General features: G+C 45.7%; 1 protein-coding gene across 1 annotated transcript in view; it reads right to left on the bottom strand.

The window, feature by feature from the left end:
* The window catches only part of SLC5A8 (solute carrier family 5 member 8), a 45,414-nt gene extending 30,914 nt beyond the window's left edge, over positions 1 to 14,500 (bottom strand). Inside the window, exons 1-2 of the mRNA XM_037884234.2 lie at positions 13,428 to 14,500; positions 6,780 to 6,845 (exon numbers count right to left, since the gene is read on the bottom strand). Coding sequence (XP_037740162.1) covers positions 6,780 to 6,845; positions 13,428 to 13,766 — 405 coding nt within the window. The 5' untranslated portion in view covers positions 13,767 to 14,500. The remainder of the gene's footprint in view (positions 1 to 6,779; positions 6,846 to 13,427) is intronic.
* Between the last annotated feature and the right edge of the window lie 7,999 nt (positions 14,501 to 22,499).

The following is a 22,499-nucleotide window of genomic DNA, read 5'->3' as shown; positions in this document are numbered from 1 at the left end:
ACACCCAGTACTGATACCGCCTATAGTAGTTTGATTTATTTATTTTTAAATCCAGTTTGCTTTTTAACTGTTGGGTTAAATTCAGCCTTGGTCTTAGAGTCATGGAGTTTAAGATCACAAGAACCACTAGATCACCTAGTATGACCTCCTGTATATCACAGGCCACCAACTCTACCCAGAACCTGCACACTAAACCCGAGCACGGAGATTAGACCAAGGTATTACAGTCCACAGGAGAGTAGACTGTGATGTGGCACAAGCAGAGAATAGGAAGGACCCAGGTGCACCAGTGACTGAGGCCCCCATAATGGCAGGGAAATGATTAAGTTAGATCTACCCAGATAATCCTGACAAGTGACCTGTACCCATGTGCTGCAGAGGAAGGCAAAACAAAAACAAAACAAACAAAAAGGTCACTGCCAATCTGACCTGCGGAAAAATTCCTTCTCAACCCCACATATGGCAATCAATTATACCCTGAGCATGTGAGCAAGAACCAGCCAGCCAAGCACCTGAGAGGGAGAACACTTGGTGCCACCTCAGAGCCCTAGCCATCCCCATCCAATGTCTCATCTGCAGCAGTAGTCACCCCGGTGCTTCAGAGGAAGGAAGTTTAAAAAAAAACAACAAAAAACCTTCAGCTTTCATCTTGGTGTAATTCCACAAGGCCAAACACAGAGATGTAGCTTGGAGTAAACAGGTGCAATTTCCATGGAAGTCTCCGGACCAAATTCAACAACAACATCAGTAGTGGGGGTAAGTTACACATTGAGGAGTTGATTCTGCATTCACTTATACCTACTTTATGGGATTTAAATCCACTGACTTCAGCACAGTTCCTCCTGATTTACACTGGTGTGAGATCAGACTCCGGCTCATGTGTAAGTGGTAAAGTATCATAACCTGCAGTTACTTGGAATTCAACAAGTGTGCAAACTTACACATATAACATACATTCCCTTCTACAGTCCTCTTGGCATGTAACACAACAAGCAACTAACAAGAGAGGAAAATAAAGTCACTCCCCGGCTCCTTTAACTTGTACCATCATATATCCAGCCTTCAATGGTTTACACCGATAATATTCGTATTGACCTCGGTGAGGACAGCACCTTGTTAAACCATCAGCTGAATTTCCCCACAGAATTCCAAACTGGTGCCATTTACGACTGTTTTGCGTACTTTGGGCCAGATCTTTGGCCCAGTTAAGGCTGCTCCACACTGTTCCGTAGCACAAAGAAGCCATAAATTCAGCTAAGACAGGGTGGCAGAGGATTCCCCCTATGTTGAGGAATCCTCTGGTGACCATAGGGCTGCCATAGCAACTCCTATGCCATTCCCTTTCCACTGTCACCTCCACCAATGCCCCCTTCCCCTGGTGAAAGGGGGACTGGTCAGGGTATCCCTACACTCCGGCAATCTTCAGGTGCCAGAATGGCCCCGTGAAACTGTGGGCATCTATGTTTAACATATAGGCTGCTCTAAATTATGTTAAGAGCCAGATTCACTCCCAGACTGGGGAAATGCAAAGGTGGCATAAAGCCACCTATCCCCTCCACGCTCCTCCTGAGGTGTGCTGAGTGTATCCCCCCCACAGTTCAGGATCTACCTCCACAATGAAAGCCATATCAGTGCAAGCTGCACTGTTTTGTCACTTATACCTGTTTTCTGAACAAGCTACACCTAACTTGTAGCCTTCTCAGGTCCTCAAAGAATCAATCCTGAAGCACTTAGAGGAGAGGAAAGTGATCAGGAACAGTCAGCATGGATTCACCAAGGGAAGGTCATGCCTGACTAATCTAATCGCCTTTTATGATGAGATTACTGGTTCTGTGGATGAAGGGAAAGCAGTGGATGTATTGTTTCTTGACTTTAGCAAAGCTTTTGACACGGTCTCCCACAGCATTCTTGTCAGCAAGTTAAGGACGTATGGGCTGGATGAATGCACTATAAGGTGGGTAGAAAGCTGGCTAGATTGTCGGGCACAACGGGTAGTGATCAATGGCTCCATGTCTAGTTGGCAGCCGGTGTCAAGTGGAGTGCCCCAGGGGTCGGTCCTGGGGCCCGTTTTGTTCAATATCTTCATAAATGATCTGGAGGATGGTGTGGATTGCACTCTGAGCAAATTTGCGGATGATACTAAACTGGGAGGAGTGGTAGATACGCTGGAGGGGAGGGATAGGATACAGAAGGACCTAGACAAATTGGAGGATTGGGCCAAAAGAAATCTGATGAGGTTCAATAAGGATAAGTGCAGGGTCCTGCACTTAGGATGGAAGAATCCAATGCACCGCTACAGACTAGGGACCGAATGGCTAGGCAGCAGTTCTGCGGAAAAGGACCTAGGGGTGACAGTGGACGAGAAGCTGGATATGAGTCAGCAGTGTGCCCTTGTTGCCAAGAAGGCCAATGGCATTTTGGGATGTATAAGTAGGGGCATAGCGAGCAGATCGAGGGACGTGATCGTTCCCCTCTATTCGACACTGGTGAGGCCTCATCTGGAGTACTGTGTCCAGTTTTGGGCCCCACACTACAAGAAGGATGTGGATAAATTGGAAAGAGTCCAGCGAAGGGCAACAAAAATGATTAGGGGTCTAGAGCACATGACTTATGAGGAGAGGCTGAGGGAGCTGGGATTGTTTAGTCTGCAGAAGAGAAGAATGAGGGGGGATTTGATAGCTGCTTTCAACTACCTGAAAGGGGGTTCCAAAGAGGATGGCTCTAGACTGTTCTCAATGGTAGCAGATGACAGAACGAGGAGTAATGGTCTCAAGTTGCAATGGGGGAGGTTTAGATTGGATATTAGGAAAAACTTTTTCACTAAGAGGGTGGTGAAACACTGGAATGCGTTACCTAGGGAGGTGGTAGAATCTCCTTCCTTAGAGGTTTTTAAGGTCAGGCTTGACAAAGCCCTGGCTGGGATGATTTAACTGGGACTTGGTCCTGCTTTGAGCAGGGGGTTGGACTAGATGACCTTCTGGGGTCCCTTCCAACCCTGATATTCTATGATTCTATGATTCTATGATTCTATGATTCACAAATTATAGCCCTGGTCTACACTAGGATTTTAGGTCGAATTTAGCAGCGTTAAATCGATGTAAACCTGCACCTGTCCACAAGATGAAGCCCTTTATTTCGACTTAAAGGGCTCTTAAAATCGATTTCCTTATTCCACCCCTGACAAGTGAATTAGCGCTTAAATCGGCCTTGCCGGGTCGAATTTGGGGTACTGTGGACACAATTTGACGGTATTGGCCTCCGGGAGCTATCCCAGAGTGCTCCATTGTGACTGCTCTGGACAGCACTCTCAACTCAGATGCACTGGCCAGGTAGACAGGAAAAGAACTGCGAACTTTTGAATCTCATTTCCTGTTTGGCCAGCGTGGCAAGCTGCAGGTGACCATGCAGAGCTCATCAGCAAAATCTTACAGGGAAGTAGAGTGAACCAAGGGGCGGGGGGTTTCATCAAGGAGAAACAAACAGAACTTTCACACTGTAGCCTGGCCAGTCATGAAACTGGTTTTCAAAGCTTCTCTGATGCGTACCGCACCCTCCTGTGCTCTTCTAACCGCCCTGGTGTCTGGCTGCATGTAACCAGCAGCCAGGCGATTTGCCTCAACCTCCCACCCCGCCATAAACATCTCCCCCTTACTCTCACAGATATTGTGGAGCACACAGCAAGCAGTAATAACAGTGGGAATATTGGTTTCGCTGAGGTCTAAGCGAGTCAGTAAACTGCGCCAGCGCGCCTTTAAACGTCCAAATGCACATTCTACCACCATTCTGCACTTGCTCAGCCTGTAGTTGAACAGCTCCTGACTACTGTCCAGGCTGCCTGTGTACGGCTTCATGAGCCATGGCATTAAGGGGTAGGCTGGGTCCCCAAGGATAACTATAGGCATTTCAACATCCCCAACAGTTATTTTCTGGTCTGGGAATAAAGTCCCTTCCTGCAGCTTTTGAAACAGACCAGAGTTCCTGAAGATGCGAGCGTCATGTACCTTTCCCGGCCATCCCACGCTGATGTTGGTGAAACATCCCTTGTGATCCACCAGAGCTTGCAGCACTATTGAAAAGTACCCCTTGCGGTTTATGTACTCGCAGGCTTGGTGCTCCGGTGCCAAGATAGGGATATGGGTTCTGTCTATGGCCCCACCACAGTTAGGGAATCCCATTGCAGCAAAGCCATCCACTATGACCTGCACATTTCCCAGGGTCACTACCCTTGATATCAGCAGCTCTTTGATTGCGTGGGCTACTTGCATCACAGCAGCCCCCACAGTAGATTTGCCCACTCCAAATTGATTCCCAACTGACCGGTAGCTGTCTGGCATTGCAAGCTTCCACAGGGCTATCGCCACTCGCTTCTCAACTGTGAGGGCTGCTCTCATCTTGGTATTCATGTGCTTCAGGGCAGGGGAAAGCAAGTCACAAAGTTCCATGAAAGTGCCCTTACGCATGCGAAAGTTTCGCAGCCACTGGGAATTGTCCCAGACCTGCAACACTATGCGGTCCCACCAGTCTGTGCTTGTTTCCCGAGCCCAGAATCAGCGTTCCACAGCATGAACCTGCCCCATTAGCACCATGATGCATGCATAGGCAGGGCCCATGCTTTCAGAGAAATCTGTGTCCATGTCCTGATCACTCATGTGACCGCGCTGACGTCGCCTCCTCGCCCGGTATCGCTCTGCCAGGTTCTGGTGCTGCATATACTGCTGGATAATGCGTGTGGTGTTTAATGTGCTCCTAATTGCCAAAGTGAGCTGAGCAGCCTCCATGCTTGCCTTGGTATGGCGTCCGCTCAGAAAAAAGGAGGGAGGGGCGACTGACGACATGGCTTACAGGGTTGGCTTCAGGGAGCTAAAATCAACAAAGGGGGTGGCTTTACATCAAGGAGTATTTCAGGCAGGACTTCACGGCGGGTTCCAATAAGAAATGGTGCACCTAAGTTATTGTTCTTATTGGAACAAGGAGGTTAGTCTGGCCTCTGATTGACACATGGCTAGATTTACCTTGCTGCACCTTCTCTGTGAGTGACTGCAGTGTGACCTAGAGGAATGAGTCCCCTAGACGGGGGTGGGGGGGCGCAAATGAGTACAAAACAAATCTGGTCTATTTCTTGTTTTGATCCACTCCATCTATCTTTTACATCTTTGGCTGGCAGCAGACGGTGCAGAGGACTGCATGCCATCCACATCCACATCTCATGGCTGCCCGGCAGAAGATGATGCAATACGACTGCCAGCTATCCATGTCGCCTGCCTGCTTACCATAAGATGGTTCAATAGGACTGATTGCAGGACTAAAGAGAATGACTTGATCAAGTCACTCCAAATTTAGTCCCTGCGCCCATGTCTGCCCAGGCGCTCCTGGCCGACGTGGCCAGGAGCACCTCGGACATGACGATGACGGCTACCAGTCCTATTGCACCGTCTGCTGCCACAAGGCAATGGGTTGCTGCTACTGTGTAGCAATGCCGTACCGCGTCTGCCAGCACCCAGGAGACATACGGTGATGGTTACCTGAGCGGGCTCCATGCTTGCCGTGGTATGGCGTCTGCACAGGTAACTCAGGAAAAAAGGCACGAAACGATTGTCTGCCCTTGCTTTCACGGAGGGAGGGAGGGAACGGGGGCCTGACGATATGTACCCAGAACCACCCGTGACAATGTTTTAGCCCCATCAGGCATTGGGATCTCAACCCAGAATTCCAATGGGCAGCGGAGACTGCGGGAACTGTGGGATAGCTACCCACAGTGCAACACTCCGGAAGTCGACTCTAGCCTCGGTACTGTGGAAGCACTCCGCTGAGTTAATGCACTTAATGCACTTAGAGCATTTTCTGTGGGGACACACACACTCGAATATATAAAACCGATTTCTAAAAAACCGACTTCTACAAATTCGACCTAATTTCGTAGTGTAGACATACCCATAGAGTACCTGGCTGACTGTCAGCTTGGCATGGGACAGCAAACTTTTTGAGTGAGTCAGCATAGAAAAATAGCTTTCTAATATGCAGTGAATGTTTTCCCATCTGCTTTCTGGCATCCCAGACAAAACGAGTTCTTGCCACAATCATGATCAGATTTTATCTAAATTAAAAGAAGAATCGAGATCTAATCTTTCAACTTCTTCATTTTATTTAGAAAAAATGACACACCGATGGCTAGAGGACCAATAAAATTATACCAGCAGAACAGTAACATACTATTTTTAAAAAATCTTCCTTTTAATGATCCAGACAGTTTCAGATATAAGCTTTAGCACAGAGAAATACATATTTTCTTGGACATGTTTCTAATATGTATTGAATTATTTTTCGCTGTGGTTTATGAATAGCTTGTCCCACTTTTAGCCTTCAGTTTCTTCGTGAATATTATTTGAGGGTGAGATGACATTGGTATTCAAATATAGTGGTGTTCCACTATTCTTCTCATGCTTTCTATATCTCTATATCCTTGCTTTACAAGGAGGGACAAGTACCAGTGCGAAGTAGCAAGCAACCAGCTAGCATTGCAACGTGTGTTTAGTTCAATGTTCCCTAGATACTCGGGTTACTCAAGGATCTTCTGGGCAGGGAACAAAGAGCAGTTCTGGAGAGTGCATGCTCTTCATTACTAGGTAGTATGAAGAACTTCCTTGTCTCTTTCTTTCAAGTCAATATCTAATATTTCACAATAAACTTAGCAACCACTTACACGTGACTACCAGTTACACCACACTAAAATAATGCTCAAGGCTATTAAAGATCAAAGAACCTGTTTGAGGTTTACTTGCCGTTTGTATAATGAAGAGGATTGTCCCACAGAGACGCAGATATTTATTAAATCGAAGCTCCAAATACTGCAAAAGAGGTGAATAAACAACTTTAATGTCAAAAATTTACATTTATAGAAATGGTATTAAGACACCTCCTGTAAGAAAAGATACTACTGTTCAGCAGAAGTAACCGTTTTTATATTTACATGGATGGCTGGCAGCTCTCATGATCAACCTGATCTTGTTTTCTGCAGACATCACTGTCATTTAGTTAAATCTGAGAGAAGCTAAATATTTATCTACTTAGTACAAACTGGAGCACAAAGAACAGTGTTTGGTCATATATACATACATATGTAGTGCTTTCTAGCACAGGTATCTTACAGAACTTTTCAGACAATAGTTATGCATTGTGACTGGACAAAATCCAGCCATTGTTATGCCTTTAGCTACAATCCTAACTAGTTGTGAGGGAATATAACTTTTTTTATTGTGAGGCGGAAGAAAGAGTTATCTCTACCCTCTTTGAAAACTGCCAAGATTTTCATTTGCAGCCGAACAGCTGCCTGAGAGGGGCAGAAGGCTTTCAGTTTAACTGGGTCATCTAAATCTGGATCTCCTGCTACTGTAACAGGACCAGCAGCACTTGCCTGAGGCATTCACTGTCTGTTAGCATTATATAGAAACCCAACTTCTGGCATGGTGTATAATAATAAATTACTACTACTAATAATACCCACATCTTATACAGCATGAATAGGGCCCTACCAAATTCACAGTCCATTTTGGTCAATTTGGTCATAGGATTTTAAAAAGAGGAAATTTCATGATTTCAGCTATTTAAATATGAAATTTCACGGTGAAGAAATTGTAGGGGTCCTAACCTAAAAAGAAGTGGGGGGGGGTCACAAGGTTATTGTAGGGAGGGTTGTGGTACTGCTACCCTTACTTCTGCGCTGCTGCTGGCGGTGACGCTGCCTTCAGAATGGGGTGGCCAGAGAGCAGCGGCTGCTGGCCAGGAGCATGGTATGGTATTGCCACCCTTACTTCTGTGCTGCTACCTGCAGAGCTGGGCCCTCAGTCAGCAACCGCCATTCTCAGGCCACCCAGCTCTGAAGGCAGCAGTGCAGAAGTAAGGTGGCATGGTATGGCATTGTCACCCTTACTTTTGCGCAGCTGCAGGTGGAGCACCGCCTTCAGAGCTGGGGGCCCGTCCAACAGCCACCGCTCTCCAACCACCCAGCTCTGAAGGCAGCACAGAAGTAACGGTGGCAATACCACGATCCCCCCTAAAATAACCTTGTGACCCCTCTGCAACTCCCTTTTGGGTCATGACCCCCAGTTTGAGAAACTCTGGTTCCCCCATGAAATTGGTATAGTATAGGGTAAAAGCACACAAAAGACCAGATTTCATGGTCCGTGACGCATTTTTCATGGCCGTGAATTTGGTAGGTGTGGTAGGATAAGGCCCTGAAACATAAACACTTGTATTAGAGGCCCAGTATGAGACCTAAGGCCTGAACTAAAGTAATGGTCAAGACTTTGCTTACATAAAGCAGAATTAAGCTGTGAGCCAGAGGCAGGCCCTGCTCACAGAAGCTGGCAAGAAGAAGGCTGATGCTGCAATTATACACATACCTGAGCACTAAGTACTAGTAATATAAACATGGGCCAGGATGGTACCAGAACAGACCAGGACTAGCACATTCCACAGAGATAACAAGGAAGACAGGGTCCTAACGGATAACATGATGGATAGAGTTGTTTTGTTCAAACCAACATGCACAAGATGATAGGCAACACCTTACTAGGTAGAGGGGTTGTACCTCAATACATCAGGAGTGATGTGTAACTTGTTTGTACCTGTGTATAAGAATTCACACCTAAGGAGTTGTCTTGGTCCAGCCTAAGGGGCAGTGGAGAGTCCCGCCACTGACTGAGCTACGTCCATTGTCAGGGGGCACATATTCGTAGTATGTCCTGTACAGTCTGCGGAAAACTATTACTGTGCTTCGTTTCACAATAAACCTGCCTGAGTACCTTCTCGGAATCTGTGGTCACTGGGGGTTCTCTTGGGGTCTACTGTGGAGGGCTAGCCTTACCATGAGGCGAACTGAGGCAGCCGCCTCAGGTGCCAGACTGTGTGGGGGGCGCCACTAGGACCCAGAGTGTAGAAAATTGTGTCTGCTGCTGGTGCATATGTATTCTCTCTGCTCTAGATGCACAGAGATGGTGGAGCGCTGTGCTGGAGGAAGGAGGGCACAAGAGACATAACAGGCAGCCAAGAGAAAAGGTGAGAGGGAATAACAAAAAGCAGCAGGAGCTGCAGGGAGAGAGAGGAGGAGAGTGTGGTGGAGGCACAAGAAACAGCTGCTGCTGAGTTTAGTTCCTTAAGTCTAGATGATCCAGGACTGTGGACCCACTTGAGCAGTAGCCTGAGGGACTTCCTTGTACTGCATGGACCACAGCAAGTGAAAAACTTCATGTTCCCCAAAGACAATGAAAATAGAAGTTTCCATCCAACACATTACTGGTGTGAAATCCCCAATGGTGACAAAGTGGAGAGGCCATGGCTTATCTACTCAAAAACCCAAAATGCTGCATACTGGTTTTGTTGCGCTCTTCCAGTCTAATGTTCCAGCCACATTGGGTTCCACAGGAACAAAGGTGACTGGAAAAATCTGGCTAGAAATCTGGCATGCCATGAGAAGGCAGCAAATCACCAGAGAGCATTCCATAGGTGGAAAGAGCTTGAGAGGAGACTAAGGTTAAAGGCCACCATAGATGATCAGCATCAAGAGAAGATTGCATCAGAGTCTCTTTACTGGCAAAATGTTCTGAAAAGGCTCATTGCCATTGTGAGAATGCTTGCTACCCAAAACCTAGCACTGCCTGGCACTTCAGACCAGCTGTATGTGCCAAACAATGGAAACTTCCTTAAAATTGTGGAGCTGATGGCTAAGTTTGATGCTGTACTCCAGGAGCATCTAAGAAGAGTCACCACCCAAGAAATGTACACACACCACTACCTTGGAAACAATTCAAAATGAGATCATACAGTTACTGGCAACAAAAGTCAAACAGAAGAATGTGCCAGATCTGAAGTCAGCAAGATATTACTCTGTTATTCTGGATTGCACACCTGACATCAGCCATACGGAACAAATGACTTTAATGGTGAGTTTTGTAACAACAACAACAGAACCTAGTGAAAATGTCCCTGCAATGGTGACTGTCAGAGAGCATTTTCTAGAATTTATTGACATTGATGATACTACAGGAGCTGGTATGACAAATGTGCTTCTTAAAAAGCTGGAAGATACGGGAATTGTGATATGATAGCTGACATGAGAGGTCAGGGCTACGATAATGGTGCCAACATGAGAGGAAAGAACAGAGGAGTGCAGACACAGATCCGAGAGTTAAACTCTCGAACTTTTTTTGTCCCATGCAGTTCTCATTCATTGAACTTAGTGGTCAGTGATGCAGCATCAGCTTCTAGTGAGGCTGCTGAATTTTTTAATGTAATTCAAAGCATCTATGTATTTTTCTCTTGGCATCAACTTATTGATGGCAAATTTTGAAGCAACATCTGAGAACATCATCTCTGATGCTGAAACCACTGAGTGGCACATGATGGGAAAGTTGAGTGGAGGCGATAAAGCCTATCAAACACCAAATTGGGAAGATAGATGATGCCATAGTTGCCATTATGGAGGATAATGCTAGGACAGGAACGGTTTGTGGGAGAACAGTGGCAGAGGGAAATGGAATCACCAGAAACATACCTAACTTCAAATTTCTGTGTGGCTTAGTGATGTGGCATGACTTACTGTTTGAAATAAATGTTGTAAGCAAGAGACTCCATGGTGTTGACCCTGATATATCTGGAGCAATGGAACAACTGGAGAAAGCAAAGTCATACCTACAGTCTTACCGGCCAGATGAGGGATTTCAAAACGTTCTGAAGAGTGCACAGAAGTTGGCAGAGGAACTTCACACTGAAGCTATTTTCCCACCCATTCAAGAATACAAGAGTCACCAAAGAAGAAGACATTTTGATTACGAGGCACGGGATAATCCCATAAGAGTCCCCAAACAACAATTCAAAGTTGAATTCTTTAACCAGGTGCTAGATTGTGCAATACAGTTAGTTGAAGAACGTTTCACGCAGCTAAAGGAACAGAATAGTATATTTGGGATGTTGTATGATATTCCAAAACTCCTCCCTGTACCTGAAGAAGACCTACACCAGCAATACAGGGCACTAGAGACAATGTTGACACATGATGACATGCGCGATATTGATGCGAGGGATTTAGGTGATGAACTTAAAGCTCTTTCAAGATACATTTCAGCAGGATCAACACCAAAGGCTGTTCTGAAATATATGTGCACAAATAAAATGACCACCCTCTTTCCAAATGCTTTTGTTGCCTGCGCTTACTTCTAACACTTCCTGTAACAGTTACCAGTGGAGAACGCAGCTTCTCCAAGCTGAAGTTAATAAAAAACATCTACACTCCACAATGACACAGGAGAGGCTGGTCGGCCTTGCAACTATCTCAATAGAGCATGAGCTGGCCCAGACTGTGGACCTTCAGCAGGAAGCAGTTCAAATCTTTGCAACCAAGAAGGCACGGAAAGCACCACTTTGATTATTCAAACAGATAAAAATGCCAGACAAGAAAAGTTGCATTTGCTGTTCAGGCGTTTGAAAGTTAAGTGTTACTTACAATTTTTGAACAAGACATTTTAAGTTGTTAGTTCTCCTTTATTGGGGTAGGTAGCAGAGCAGTACATGAGAGGAGTAGAACAGGAAGAAGGCATATTGAGACCTTTCAAAGTTTTGGCCCAAGCGAGGGGACATGGAGGCGTCATTTGAGCTCCCCACCTCAGATGCCAAAATGTTGTGGGCCGGCCCTGCTGCCGTGGCAGCTATCTGCACAGAGCGGGGCCAGCACACAGAGGGAACACACACACGCAGCCGACTGTTATCAACATTGAACAGAGCAGAGCACCACAACGGTGACATCTGATGACAGTAGGGCCCTAAGCATGAACCAAAACCTTCTGCCTACAGTGTAGGCTAAGACTCAAGATCCTCAGCTGACAGTCAATCTTGGCTTCATTGGACTTTTTACCCTGAAATTTCATTCCCTTGTCTTAACAGAAACATCCATGTACAGTTGGGTAAAGGAGATCTCCTTTACGGGCCAATCAATGCAGATACAAATATCTCATTATTTCAAAGAGCTGGCATTCATCTTTGAGTCTTTGCAATTGTTTAAACATCACTGAATTTTGAATGGATGCATACAGAAAGGCACAGTTTAACACTTCGGTGAACAAAATTAGTGTTTGAACTATGGTAGTCCGCTCCTACTAACAGTGAGGGGAATGAACTTAATGGCTGCACTATAATAATACTGCATTTTTTACCCGTCTTTTTCAGGAGTTAGTGTCTAGTCATAATTAAGAGCCCAAAATGTATGTGGTGCAAAGTCAACTTGAGGCAACTAGAGATTTGTACTGGAGAATTCCCCCTATGTTGGGGAGAATCTAATGGAGCTGTTCTTCCACCTCCTATGCAGAAACTTCACTGCTTGGTATAAGAATAGGCAAGATGCAGGAAGAGTGAAGGGGCGATGTTAACAAGGCTCCCTCTTCCCCATGGATGCTAGATCCCTCAGGGACTTTATGCCAGAGGCCTAAGTTAAAATTGCCCTGTGTGCAGCTTTTACCACACTGGGCTGGGGTGCAGTGGAAAATCAAGTCCTAATTTTCTAAAGCCATATTTTGGCACCCAGGTAAAGAAGTGGCCTGACTTTCACATATGCTGAGCACTTGCAGATCTCATTGTATAAGTACTAAGGAAAATCCAGCCGCTGCTATTTAGGGCCCTGATCCAGAGACCTATTTATCTGTAAACGCAAGAGGAAGTCCCAGTGAAATCAATAAGACTGTTCATATGCTTGACTGTTCATATGGGTGTCTAAATGATCTGCTGGATTGGGCCTTTGTGCCTCAACCTGGATTTAGGAACTTAAATTGAGGCAGGCACCCAGGATTGGGAGTTTCGGCTTCTATTTTAGAGGGCTTTTCTTTGTGTTTTATTATTTATTCCAAGTCACAAACCAATCTGTGCAAAATTAAATCCACAGCTTGGATTGAAAAGCTAGAGGGCTAACACTCTCCAGGAAAAAAAACAACTAGGAGTACTTGTGGCAGCTTAGAGACTAACAAATTTATTTGGGCATAAGCTTTCGTGGGCTAAAACCCACTTCATCAGATGCATGGAGTGGGTTTTAGCCCACAAAAGCTTATGCCCAAATAAATTTGTTAGGCTCTAAGGTGCCACAAGTACTCCTTGTTATTTTTGCAGATACAGACGAACAGGGCTACCCCTCTGAAACCACTCTCCAGGAGCAAACTCATATGGAGTGAGTCCATTGAGACAGGAGATCTAAGGGGTCACGGGGAGACCTGCCATGGCCTCTGCAAGAGGGAAATATCAGTTGGAAGGGGCGGGCTACTAGAGAGGCAAGGCCACGTGGGGGACGCTCCTGAGGGACACAGGCATAGCGGATCGGTATGGAGGGCATAGCGAGGATGCTGAATGGGGCTAGTGCTCCCTAGTGGGGAGAGGGCGGCAGCCCCGCTTACCTCGTAGGTGCTGGTGATCCCCAGCCTGTAGAAGACGGGCAGGAAGACCTCGGCGCTGGTGACCACCACCAGGAAGTAGGTGATGGCGAAGATGCAGAATATGGCCCCGAAGCGGTAGATCTCCGCCGGGGTGCCCAGCACGGTGACCGCCGACATGAAGCTGGCGGTGAGGGACAGCGCCACGGGCAGGGCGCTCATGCTGCGGCCGCCCATCAGGAAGTCCTTGGAGGTCTGCTGGCCGCCGCCCGCGAAGGCGTAGTACACGCCGATGACCGCGGAGACCAGCAGCATGGCCCCGAACACCACATAGTCCCACACGGTGAAGTGCCCGATGCCCATGGCCGCAGGCGCTCGCAGCGGAGGGGTTGTGTTTAACTCTGGAGGCGGGGGGGGGGGGCCCTCCGGGGCTCGCTACACGGGGCTATGGCCGGCAGCCAGCGACCCTCGATTTGCGCGCCCTGTGCCCGGCGCTGCGCGTCCCGTTCCCTGCGCGCCCTGTGCCCAGCTCAGCGCCCCCGCTCCCTGCGCGTCCTGTGCCCAGCTCAGCGCGCCCTGTGCCCAGCTCAGCGCTCCCGCTCCCTGTGCCGGCTCTGCGCGCCCTGTGCCCAGCTCAGCGCCCCCGCTCCCTGCGCGCCCTATGCCGGCTCTGCGCGCCCCGCTCGGCTCTGCGCCCCCGCTCCCTGCGCGCCCTGTGCCCAGCTCAGCGCCCCCGCTCCCTGCGCGCCCCGTGCCCGGCTCTGCGAGCTCCGTTCTCTGCGCTTCCGAGCGCTTGTGAGTGCCCTGGACCCGCTGAGGGCTCAGGGGACCGTTCTCTGCTCCCCTTACCGGTGCTGGTCTCTCGGCGCACGTGGGCTCAGCTGCGCGGCCGCAGAGCTGGGAACCCCAAGAGCAGTCACCAAATAAAAGTCCCAGGTGAGTGGTTGACAGAAACCAGCTCAGCAGAGGAGCAGGAGGTGAATGCCCAAGATCCACCCACCCTCTGCTTCCTCCCGGCGCGGCATCGCGTGGCACACTATGGGAGAGTAACCCGGAGGAAGATTAGCTGTTAAATGTCTCTCTCAGCTCTTGCGCGAAGAATATTGCGTCTGGCTTTTATGAAGAGGGAGGGAAGTGTTAGAAGGTGCTAATATGACCTTAGCCCTATCGCGCTGATGGCACAGTGTCAGTCATTTCAACATACTTGTCCCTCTCATCCCTATGATTAAGAAGTTTGCGGGTGGGAGGAAATCAGCCCATCCTCGAAACACTCACCTTCTTCTTCCCAACACTTATCAGGATTTCGTGCCATTATTTGCCCCACAGCCCCCAAACGACCTGGAGGAGTCCTGTATGTCTGATTGTATGGTAGGCAGGGATCAGTGGTTTTCAACCTGTGGTCCGGGGACCCCTGGAGGTCCACAAACTATGTCTAAGATTTCCAGCGGGGTTTGCACCTTCATTCCAAGTTTTTTAGGAGCCTGCAAATGAAAAAAAGGTTGCAAACCACTGCTCTAACACGTAGCCATTATCTACAATCCTGTAATTTTCAATACTACTGCATAGGTGTTGTCTCCCTACAGCAAGGCAAGTAGCAAACCCCTTCATAGTCAGAAACCCATTTAATACACCTTCTCTGTAAAAGACCTTCCCTTTCCCCCATACTCAGGTAACCTCAGGATCAACAGTACCATGAGTCAAGATATCTCATTAGAATGAGACTGCTCACCAACATGCACCTTCACCAACAGCATTTGGTGCCCTTTACGTTCCCGGGATGTTTTCTAGCATTTCATATTCAGATAAAGATATTGGTATCGCATTTCCCAAAAGAAAAGAAAAGACACAGAAACGTTTTTAATAAGTGCAACCCTGCAAATTAAATCTTTAATATGACCAGATTATATGAGGATCTTACTTTCTAGTTGTATGAAGCCCCCAAGTGGTTGGTTGCGTGTTCCAATGGCTTACATGGGACCATAATGGATTTTCTTAGATTTGGCACATTAGGGCCTCTTTGAACTATTCAAAATTGTGTCAGCCAGTGGGACTTTCATTTGAAGAGTTTGCACATGCAGGCTTCAAATAAATGAGTGTCTCACCTGTGGAAATGATTCACTAGCAATAGATGGAGCTGTCTACTTCACCCCTAGAAGATATTATCAACAGGTAACATTTTCAACAATACCTACGTGACTTAGGAGCCTAGAGTTGAGTTTCAGTTAGACTGTAGAATTCTAAAGAGACAAGGTGAGTGAGGTAATGTCTTTTACTGGAACAACTTCTGATGGTGAGAGAGACAAACTTTCGAGCTTACACAAGACCTCTTAGTCAGTTAGGTACTTTTGCAAACTTGAACTGACGTCTCTGGTCCCAATCGTCTTTTGCAGGACCCTGAAATGGCTGTTTGAAAACAATTCCCTACACTATTTCCCCATATCTAATTACTAGCTGAGCATGACTCTGTTCAAAGATCTGGCACAATATTATGTTACAGAATCTTCCCCCGCTCTCTGTTTACTACAAAATAAAATTCTGAATCCATAATACTGCATTTCTACAACATTTTTTTAATCCAACCGAGCTTTCAGTGGCTGCTGAGTGTTGGTTATATTTTGAAAGTGCTCTCAGAGCATGTGTGTAAGGATATCAATGTCCATCCATAAAAACAGTATTTATATTTTTTTAAAAACTCAATTATGATTAAAACCTTTAAAAACAAACACTTTTTTCACATAAAACTATTCTAAAATGGGATTAGAGTATGCAAAGTGCTGTCAGAGAGCACGCATTCGAGGTCTTCTTGGGCCCAATTTTAAGGCATGACCTGGACCTGAACCGAAGCTGAGCACAGCCCAAGCACGATGATCTGTTTTCAGAACTGACCTGACCCAAACCCAACACTTCCCCCCAAAAGTGCTGCTGCCCCATTCTTGGGGTTCAGCCTGAAGGGGTCTTCCCACTCCTCACACCCTGGGCCTGTGAACTGTCCCCGGCTGCCTCCTGCCCATGTGGTCGATGCAGCAGTAGCTGCATGCCCCACTCCTGCCAGCCGCCACCTCCTGATTGCATTGCGTGTGCTGGGAAGTGGGAGGCGCTGCAGCACATTGGCATGCTTGGGCCTCAGCACACCAAGTGCAGCAAGGTGGCAGCAGTAGGCAGAAGTAGGGCATGCAGTCGCTGCCACGCCGACCCCATGGACAGAAGGAGGTGATCAGAGACAACCCAAACCAAGGGGGTTGAGTTGTTTTCATACCTGGCCCAACCAAAACCCACCATTTGTAGTCAGATCCAGTTGGGTTTGGGTTTGGGATTAGGTTGCAAGGCTCTACTATTCATGGAGTTATGTTAGCTAAACTCAGGATAGGGCTGGCTGAAAGACAAGAATTCCACTTTGCAAAACATTGTGAGGTTTTGAAAATTGTTTTCATTTTGCATTGGAACAAAACCAGACCTTCTGAAATTTCTTTGTGAAAAAACATAAGAGCAGCCCCACCTCCAAATAGCCAATAGCCTGGGGATTAAGGCACATAGGCACTTAACTGAGGTGTGGGAGCCCTATTTATAAGTCCCTGTTTGACCTGATTTACAGCAGGTACTTGAATCTGGGTCTATTACATCCAGTGATGAGCTGCCAAAATCTGAAGAACCGGTTCCTTCAGTCGCTCCGGGTCTTCGGCGGCATTTCTGCGGTGGGTCCTTCACTCACTCTGGGTCTTCGGCGGCACTGAAGTACCTGCCGCCGAAGTGCCGCCGAAGACCTGGAGCAAGTGAAGGGCCCACCGCCGAAGTGCCGCTGAATACCCAGAGCGCCGCTGAGTGAGTGAAAATTAAAAAGGGATTCTCAGCCAGGGAGCCTCCCCAGCACTGGCAGGCCAGACAGGACGGTCCTGCGGGCCGAATGTGGCCCACGGGCCGGAGTTTGCCCATGCCTTTAACAACCAGTTCTAAACCGGCTTCAAAATTTAACAACCGGTTCGCGCGAACTGGCACGAACTGGCTCCAGCTCACCACTGCTTACATCTCCCTGGATATCCTAAACACCAGGGTAAGGAGTCAGTCTCTCTCTCTCTGTGGAGTCAATGAATATTTAATTATTTATACAAAGTGGGAACAGCTCCACGTGGGGGTTGGGGGGTGAGCGAGAGCAAAAGACTGACTGGCTCTATAGCCCCTAGCCCTCCGGACTCGAGGCTATGCTGAGGTCTCTCCCTCTCTCTTTGAACATCCTGGACCTGGGAAAGTTTCCTGACGAAAGTTTTGTCAAAACTGTTATGTTACTGCTAAAAGTTTTGGTTTCAATGAACCGTCATTTTCTGATGGTAAATAAAACATTGCCTTGGAAATTTCCCAACCATCTTGTGACACAGAGAGCTGGGAATCAGCAACTGAACCCATACTCTGGTCCCTGATTAACCAAGTAGGCCCCAGGGAAGGGCCTGGTTAAGGAGAGGCGTTCCTGATTACCAGATCAGATTGGGGTTGGGAAGCTAATGAGCTAATTAGCCCATTAACAAGGAGAGTGGATAAAAGAGCACAGGAAAGAAGTGATGGGGGAAAAGCAGTAGCTGGCCCAGTCCCAGGCCCAAGCCCACATGACAAAATGGAGTTCTCTTGGAGGAGATACCTTTCTATCCCACCTGTCCTCTGGAGAATGGGTAGTGAATTTGGATGACATTGTAAATACTGTGACTGCACTAGTATTTTAAAAATGGTGGCGTGAAACACTGTAAATAAACTGCATGGTGGGATCTACAAAAGAGAAGGCCTCTGAGCAGTCTGTGTGAAGCAAAAGAAGGATGGGAGCCAGAGGAACCCCTCACCCCGCTCTAATCAGGATGGGTATAAATAACCGTCTCTCTCACAAATATACCTCTGTGTGCTCTGCTCTTATCTCTGTGTTCGTAGTGATTGTTTGTTCTTCTTAACATATTATAGGCCATACAAATGATAGCCCAGATAAACAAAGCATCAGCTGTCCGACATTTATGCATGACTTTAAATCTAGTTAGTTATGCTTTGTTGCATAGTGTCATATCAACAGAAATAGTATATGTCAAACTATTGTTGTGAAACTCAGGATGGACTATGAGGGAATCTCTTACAGCATTCAACTGTTGTAGGTGTGGTTTATTTTTCTGAGCATTTCATGCAAGCTGATTTTCAGATATCATCATAAAGGTGCAGAAGGATAATCATAAATCCTCTTTCTTGGCTAGTTCAGGCTTTTTGAAATATTGGCAATAAATGGATATCAGACCAATATCCTGAATCATAGTAAATCAATCAGGGCAGCGCTATTGAATTCAATGGCACTGATTTTTCTCACTCAGACTAATGCAAACCAAGAGTAACTCCATGGGAGTCAATGGAGTTACACAGGTGTAAGAGGAGGCTCAAGTCCATTTGCTCTTTCTCATCGCTACCGTGTAAACATAACTGGTTGTCAAGCAGAGAGAGAGAGCCCATTTCGTAGTTATCCTATGGCCACTTTGCATCACCTACATGGGTGCAAAGCAGCCATATAGCCCTTCACACCCTCCCCACAACACACCTGGTGCAGGAGACTTGGCTCTGTGACTTCTCCTCTTGCAAGAGCCCATGGGTTAGGGGGCATTCCAGGTTGGGTCAAGGTCAGGAGGGTGTTGGACAAGGCAGTCTTGTGCCCCATCTATTTCCCTGGGCCCAAGTTAAGGCAACCTTCAGGTTAGCCCTAATTAGGGCCCGATCCCAAACTGGCCCTTGGCAGGCCTGGGGTCACAAACCAGCTCCATGCCTGCCTCAGATTCTGCCCCAGCACAGGGCTTACTTCCATCTTCAGACATTATGGTGATGGGGTCATAAAAGTATCTAGACTGATTGGCTAGACAGTCCTCTCCCAGTCTTGTGACCATGGGTAATGACAGTGGAACATGAGTTTCCTCTTCTTATACGACAATACAAATCAGGTTACAGATGAGGTCAAGCCCAGCACTGAGAGAGATCCTGCATTCCTGTCTACATGCCAGATAGCTATATAAATAGAAATATCATTTCTTTGATATTTTTTTCTAAGATCAAGACAACCAAGATCCATGTATATCTCAGTTTGTTGAGAATGGAAATGGAAGCTGACTTTAGGGCACTGAAGTATGTGTAGATGAAAGCTGGGTATTGGCAAAGGCTGTTCTCCTAAAATCCTTAAAATGGACTAGGAGAGCAATGGGAACGAGAGGTACAGCTTGCCAGTGATATAACAGCATTCATGGTTAGTTCTGGCAGATCAGGAACTAACAAAGTTTAAATTATAATTTTGTTCTGAAAAGTAACTCAGATATATGTGGGTCTGTCAAGTTCCAGATCAGTTCACAAATAAAGAAATGTTTGTTCTAACTACCTGTCCTGCAAACACTGAACTGGAATGTGCAAGTCGAGCTGTGTTCTTCTCTGTTTCAGAAAATGCCAATTCTAAAGTTTCTAAAGTGAAACATTTCGTGGAAATGTCACCTTTGATGAAAATTCATTTTGAAATGAAAATTGTAAAAGAGCATTTTGATAAGGTCAGAATGTTCTATTTCAACCTTTTCAGAATGAAATGTTTTGAATTTTCATTTTGAAACAACTTTTCACTTCAATTTTTTTTATTTTATAGTATAGAACATAAAATGAAAAATATATTGTATAAAATAGCTAAAATCAGAACAAATATTTTGATTTTTGTTGACACACAACCTTTGGACCTGAAACCTGTTTTTTCTTCAGAATTTTGGTTCATGTGAGATTTCAAAATATTTTGTTTTTATTCCATTCTGGAATGGAAGAAATTCTGAAATCATGAAACTCCCCTTGAAACAAAAAATCTGGTTCCTGCACAGCTTTACTTACACATCATCATCAGTAACCCTGATTCTGATGTAGTTAAGGTCCAGTTGAAGATCACTGAGGGTCAATGATGATAATGGTTTGTGCCCCTGAACGTTATTTGCCATTTGGTTCTGCTTTGATCTATCCTGTTAGCTATGTTTGACCATATACTGTTATTTTGAATGACTAACACATTATCCAGTTATCCACACACCAATACTGAGTGAGTTTATCTTAATTCCATTTAAATGAATGGAAAAGGCTGCATATAGATACCTTGTTATACCTGTTTTATCATGATGTTTTAAAAAATCATCAATAAAAAGAAACTCAAAAATATTTTTACCAAATTGCTTAAATAACTGTGCATATATTTTTATGCTCTTCTGTTAATGGTCTTTGGACATTTCAAAATGCCCCAGCAGTGGGTACTAAAAGGAAAGATATAATCATTACTATTCACTGTGGAATTAGGATCAGCTCACTTAAGAAGTAATATCCACTTGACAGCTGTTTTCTTAGAACTGGGACTTTCTTTTACAGGGTCTTTCTGTATTTTTCACTCTTTTGTTGACAAGTAATTGGATTTGCAATTCCAACAAAAGCATGCTGGAACTTTCTTACAGACTACGTTCCATCTGTGTCCAGTAATAATATGGATTATTCATCTAGTGCTTTTTGTCTTCAAAGTCCATCATACACAACAACTAATTAAGCATCGCAACAAGTATGGACCTGACCTTGCATTTCTTGCACCTCCAATACTTCTGCTAAATGCAATGGGAATGTTGCCCACCACTGATCTAAGGGAATGATCCCTGTTCAAATCCCTTCTCCCCTCAGGAGGCGGCAGGGGGCTGGATGAGTACTCTATATACTAGGGTAAAGATTATAAATGCCCAGAGGCTGCCTACCAGATCAGGCCTCCCCATGCAATTTAGGTGACCAATACCTATCTATCCAGGCTTGTGTCTCACTGGGGCTTAGGTAGGAGATAGGGTCTCCCTATGCATGGAGGAAAAAACTTTGGTGTGGAGTGAGTTTAGGCACCTACAGAGTTAGGCAGCTGCAGAGCAGGAGTTTCTTGGATTGCAGTGGTGCCTAAAAACAGGACTGAGGCAGCTAAGTACCTTCATGGATTGCATGCTAGGAGCTTAAATACCTTTATGGATCTTGGCCAAAATTACTACCGTAGGATCGCAGAGGGGGAATTAGCACTAGAGCTGAGAAATACTGCAGGGGAGGGAGGGGAAATCAGATATTAAATTGACATTTTAAATTAATTAACTTTGACTGCTTTTCTGTTTTGTTTTCCACTGGTATTCTGGCAAATAAGTTTTGCTAGCAAATTGATTTTAAGATCAATTGCTCAAATAGTCTCTGAAAGCATATTTCAACTTGCATAACCAGCCAACAAAAATGCACATTCTACAATCAAAATGTGCACTGTTGTTGGTTAATTAAATACATCATCAATCAGGGAACAGAAATAGTACTACATGATGCATGTAAGTCACTGACACAGCTTGAATGTTAAATATTTGTAATGAACTTTTTATGAAAGATCTGCAGCCCAAGAATCCTTCTGCCATTAATTTAAAATAACAAATAAATATGAGAATTTCACAATTTGTTCATGGACTATTCACAAATGGATAAAGGTACAAAATGCATAATTATACTACGTACTCACACTATAATTAAAAGTGGGTCATTGTACTGTGCAGACCACCTGCACATCTCTCATCTTTCACTGAAGTGATGAATTAGTTACATGTTTGAACTTTATCCTCTTGGCTTTAGGATTCCTTGTTTTTTTAAGGTTTTTAGTTTTATAGAGACAGATTTACAATTCAACCAGTGCGTTAACTTGAGGTTAATGAACTAGAAAGAGCTGACAAATGTTCACCAGAAAGATACATGAAAAAGTTAGTCTCAAGGTGGCATTGTTCTTGGTTTCCTCTTCTATTTTTTTCCTTCTTTCCCTTGCTCTCCAGACAGTCTCTACTGAATCTGTCTCTATCCATTGGTAATTTTGTGATCATTCAAGTGACAGGAATAAGTACTCCCATGTCCCTAGTGACTTAACACTTCAACCTGTCCCTTTAACTCCTACTCCACATGCCTCTTGTGCTCCTTCACTCCTTCTTGCATTTCCTTCCTCTCCATTAGCTGTAACTACTCTCTCTCCTCTGGGTCTTTTCCTTCTGACTAAATAAACACCCATCTTGCAAAACATTCTCTCAAACATAC

The sequence above is a fragment of the Chelonia mydas genome, chromosome 1, assembly GCF_015237465.2.
Source record: "Chelonia mydas isolate rCheMyd1 chromosome 1, rCheMyd1.pri.v2, whole genome shotgun sequence".
NCBI classification, from domain to species: domain Eukaryota; kingdom Metazoa; phylum Chordata; order Testudines; family Cheloniidae; genus Chelonia; species Chelonia mydas.
Note: the sequence above shows the minus strand (reverse complement) of the source record. Positions and strands in the feature narration are given on the sequence as shown.